The sequence below is a fragment of the Mus pahari genome, chromosome 12 (assembly GCF_900095145.1).
Source record: "Mus pahari chromosome 12, PAHARI_EIJ_v1.1, whole genome shotgun sequence".
Taxonomy (NCBI): domain Eukaryota; kingdom Metazoa; phylum Chordata; class Mammalia; order Rodentia; family Muridae; genus Mus; species Mus pahari.
The window spans coordinates 79,846,717-79,850,212 of NC_034601.1; the positions used below are offsets into that span (position 1 = coordinate 79,846,717).

A 3,496-nucleotide genomic window follows, 5' to 3' on the forward strand; every position below is an offset into this window, starting at 1 on the left:
TATTTTTTTTTATTTTCTTAGCCATTATAAGTTCAGCATCTTTTGCTCAAGGGAAAAAAAAATCAAAGAAATAGCTCATAGAAGTTGGAAGAATGTCACAGGATTCTTAGTAAAATGATCACATGACATGTGTTTTGGGAAGATACTTTATAATTTCATCTTGAAGTTCAGAAATAGGTAAGATGAGTATATGGACCAGTCATCAGAATAGTAGTGCCATCTTTAGCACAGAACAGCCTATGTATTATAGATCTATAGTCTTATTTTGAAATGATATCTTTGTAAGAAAGTTAACCAAATCAACTACTGCTCTATGTCTCACTTAGAGACAGACTGGGTTTTTTTCTTTTTCTTTTTCTTTGTGTGCGTGTGTGTGTGTGTGTGTGTGTGTGTGTGTGTGAGAGAGAGAGAGAGAGAGAGAGAGAGAGAGAGAGAGAGAGAGAGAGAGAGAGATTTTGTCTGGAATTTGTCTAGAACAGGGTTCAGGGTTCAGATACTGAAGATGCAGATTCCATCTCCTCAAAAACTCTAGCAAGTGGAGTTTACAACAGCCCCAGGAACATGATAGAAACGGTTCTGTTGTTCTGGAGCTAAGGCTGTAGTGCAAAGGCAGAACTTTTACCTCACACACAGGACACTTCAGTCGCACACCCAATGCTGCAAAATAAATAAATCCTTGTTTTTTTTAAAAGGAAGAACGCCCATTCTCTGTCGGTTCTGGAAAATGTATAGGTAGGAGTAGAACTGCGAAGCAGAGGCAGATGCCTCATCTGGGAGCAAAGACTGCAAGTTAGCTTCTGCTTTTCCTTATTTACCAGGCCAGTTTTCTCTGCATAAATGGCCCTCGGTCTTGTGAAGATCATATGCTCCAGTACAGGGGAATGCCAAGGCCGGGAAACAGGAGGGGGTGGGTTGGGGATCAGGGTGGGGGTAGGGTATAGGGGGCTTTGGGGGATAGCATTTGAAATGTAAATGAAGAAAATATCTAATAAAAAATATGGCAGAGAAGGTGGAAATGTTCTCTCATCTCAGAATTTAGTTGGGACATGTAAAGGGTCTATGTCCTTGGTCTGCTATCTCAGAAGTGCTTTTAGTATTTTAAAAAATCCTTCCATTGAATCTCCATCTCTCTGTTTTACTCGATTGATTTTTGATCATATCTCTGAGAACACACATCAGAGTAGTTTAAAATCCTTTTCTGATTATACTAGCCTCTATGTCACACTTGAGTCTGATTTTAATGTTCTTCTTCCTCTTTTAATTTTTGCATCTGAAGATGGCCATTTCCAGTATCTGAAAAAGATGAGCATTGACATACTTAAAGAGTTCAGCTTTATTTAATTAGTGGGATGTAATTAAGACGTATTCCACAGTGTATGACCTCTGGCAAACTCTGATAGTACATATCAGACTTCTTTGCATCTCTGTTTTTTTCTGCCCAACACACATGCCTCTACAGTACGTGAGTGTTCAATAGTTTCTTAGTTGTTTAAGTCTAAGGTTAATTAATGAATTTGAACTGTGTTGTGATGTTTCCAGCAGATGGAGAATGTCAAAGTGTTCTTGATAATGGCATATATGAAATGGTGATGATTATTTTAAAAGGATACATTTATGGGACACCATATGTCAGACAAGAGTGTGAGTATACAGTACTTGCAATACTAAGAAGAAGGGGATAAATTGAGAGAAGAAGGCAGAGCAATGACATCAAAGAAAGTACTTATGTCTTATGGGATCAGATCAAAGGAAGCAACCTAGGCTTACACAGGAGCTTATTGTGGGGTTTGCAGTTAGAGAATAGCCTGGTGGAGGTGTGTGCAATAGAAATTAGAGGTAAGAGATTAGAGTTGAGCTCTCCTTTGGACCATAAATTTGAGAAAGGTCATGGTTTGCTCCCGGAAGCCATTATCCTCCTAAATAACAAGCCACTGCCCAGGTATCAGGTAGCATATACAGAAGAACATCCCCTGGTTCGTTCCTGTGTTACAATGAAGTCATGAAAGAAAAGTCAATGCACTAGATTCTTAATTCTGAATCGATCTCATTTATTATAGTGTGGATCATATCAGGTACACAGTTCTCCTGCCTAAGCAACATTAGCAGCAATAGGAGCAGAGATTTTTACAACAAGGGAAAGATAAAAGCAAGTCACAGTGTGAAAGGAACAGTTTGCATTAACATAGACAGTGCAAACAAGAAAACGCAGTTGATACTCAGAAAGAAGCAAACAGCCAGAGAGTTGCAATTTTTATCCTGAGTCTTCATCATTGCCTTTCACTGGAACAAGGAGGCTACTGGCCTCCTTGTGCAGAGCAAGAAGGACGACAAGTGCCAAACACAGGGATCGCTGGTTGGCAACCACCGCAGGTAGGCTGCAGAGGTCTCAGGCTGTTTGACACAATGTGAATGGTCTGAGGGCCATAGGTCACACAACCTGAAGGCCTGCATCCATAAGTGACAATACCCAGGGGTCGGCAGCTATTGGATACACAAGGGAGTGGGCGGTACCCACCAGACACACAGCTTACAGGACGGCAGTTGTTCATGAAAGGACTCACTGGCCGGCAACTGTTAGATACATAGCTCACTGGCCTGTAGGATGCTGGGAGGCAAGAGCCAGAGATGAAGGAAGACACAGGAAGATAGCCAGCTCCTTGGCAGGATCTGGGCACACAGTATCCTGAAGAGCAACAAGAGTTTTCAAAGTTGCTGGCTTCCCGGCTGGGTGGCTGTCCACTGAGAGGTTCTGCGAAGGTCTCTGGGCAGTTGTCCATGAACCAGGTGTGATCTTGACAGCTGCTGGGGACGCAGAAGACCTCTCCACAGCCCATGTTTGTAGAGCAGAGGGCAACGGAGGAGCTGGCTGGGATGTGGCAGGAATTTCTGAGCGATCCAGAGCTGCAGTTGCCGGAGCAGTTGTTGCGGCTAGCCATAGCGAACTTGAGAGAGTGGTAGTGGTCTAAGAGCAGCTGGGAGCACGTCGGGTGTGAGTCTGACCCTCATTCGTCTTGTCCCTTTATATATTCTCAGAGAGTGGCAGTTCTAAGACTCATCTTCCTTGTTGTCTGAGGCTGCATCTGAACTCTCTCATACCCAGGAAGTAGCGCTTCTGCCTCCCATAAAACTGGATGATCCCTGAAATACCTTGCATCGATCGAGTACAACCATAAATCAGTGTGTCTGGGTTTTAATAGGGCCCCTGGTAAAGTTATCCAACCCAAACAGGCACTTTGTAAAGCTATGGACTCAATACAGTTCTAGTCACCAGAGCACAAATATTTTTCTTAGAATTCTCCCTTGGGATTGTCTTTGAAATTTGAAGCAAACTACTTTGAATAGTGGCAAACTACACATAACTAGCTGAGAAGTAATTCCATTCTCTTTGTAAAATGGGAATATATATATATATATATATATATATATATATATATATATATATATATATATATCAAGAGGTTTGCAGAAGTATGCATTATAAAATCTTACAACTTTT

The 3,496-nt window shown here is 41.7% G+C and overlaps 1 protein-coding gene across 1 annotated transcript; it reads right to left on the reverse strand.

Moving 5' to 3' along the window:
• Positions 1 to 2,035: 2,035 nt before the first annotated feature.
• On the reverse strand, positions 2,036 to 2,991 carry LOC110330163 (keratin-associated protein 26-1). Its single transcript, XM_021210121.1, has one exon. It carries the CDS (start codon positions 2,934 to 2,936, stop codon positions 2,295 to 2,297), a length of 642 nt encoding a protein of 213 aa, XP_021065780.1. The 5' UTR covers positions 2,937 to 2,991; the 3' UTR covers positions 2,036 to 2,294.
• Between the last annotated feature and the right edge of the window lie 505 nt (positions 2,992 to 3,496).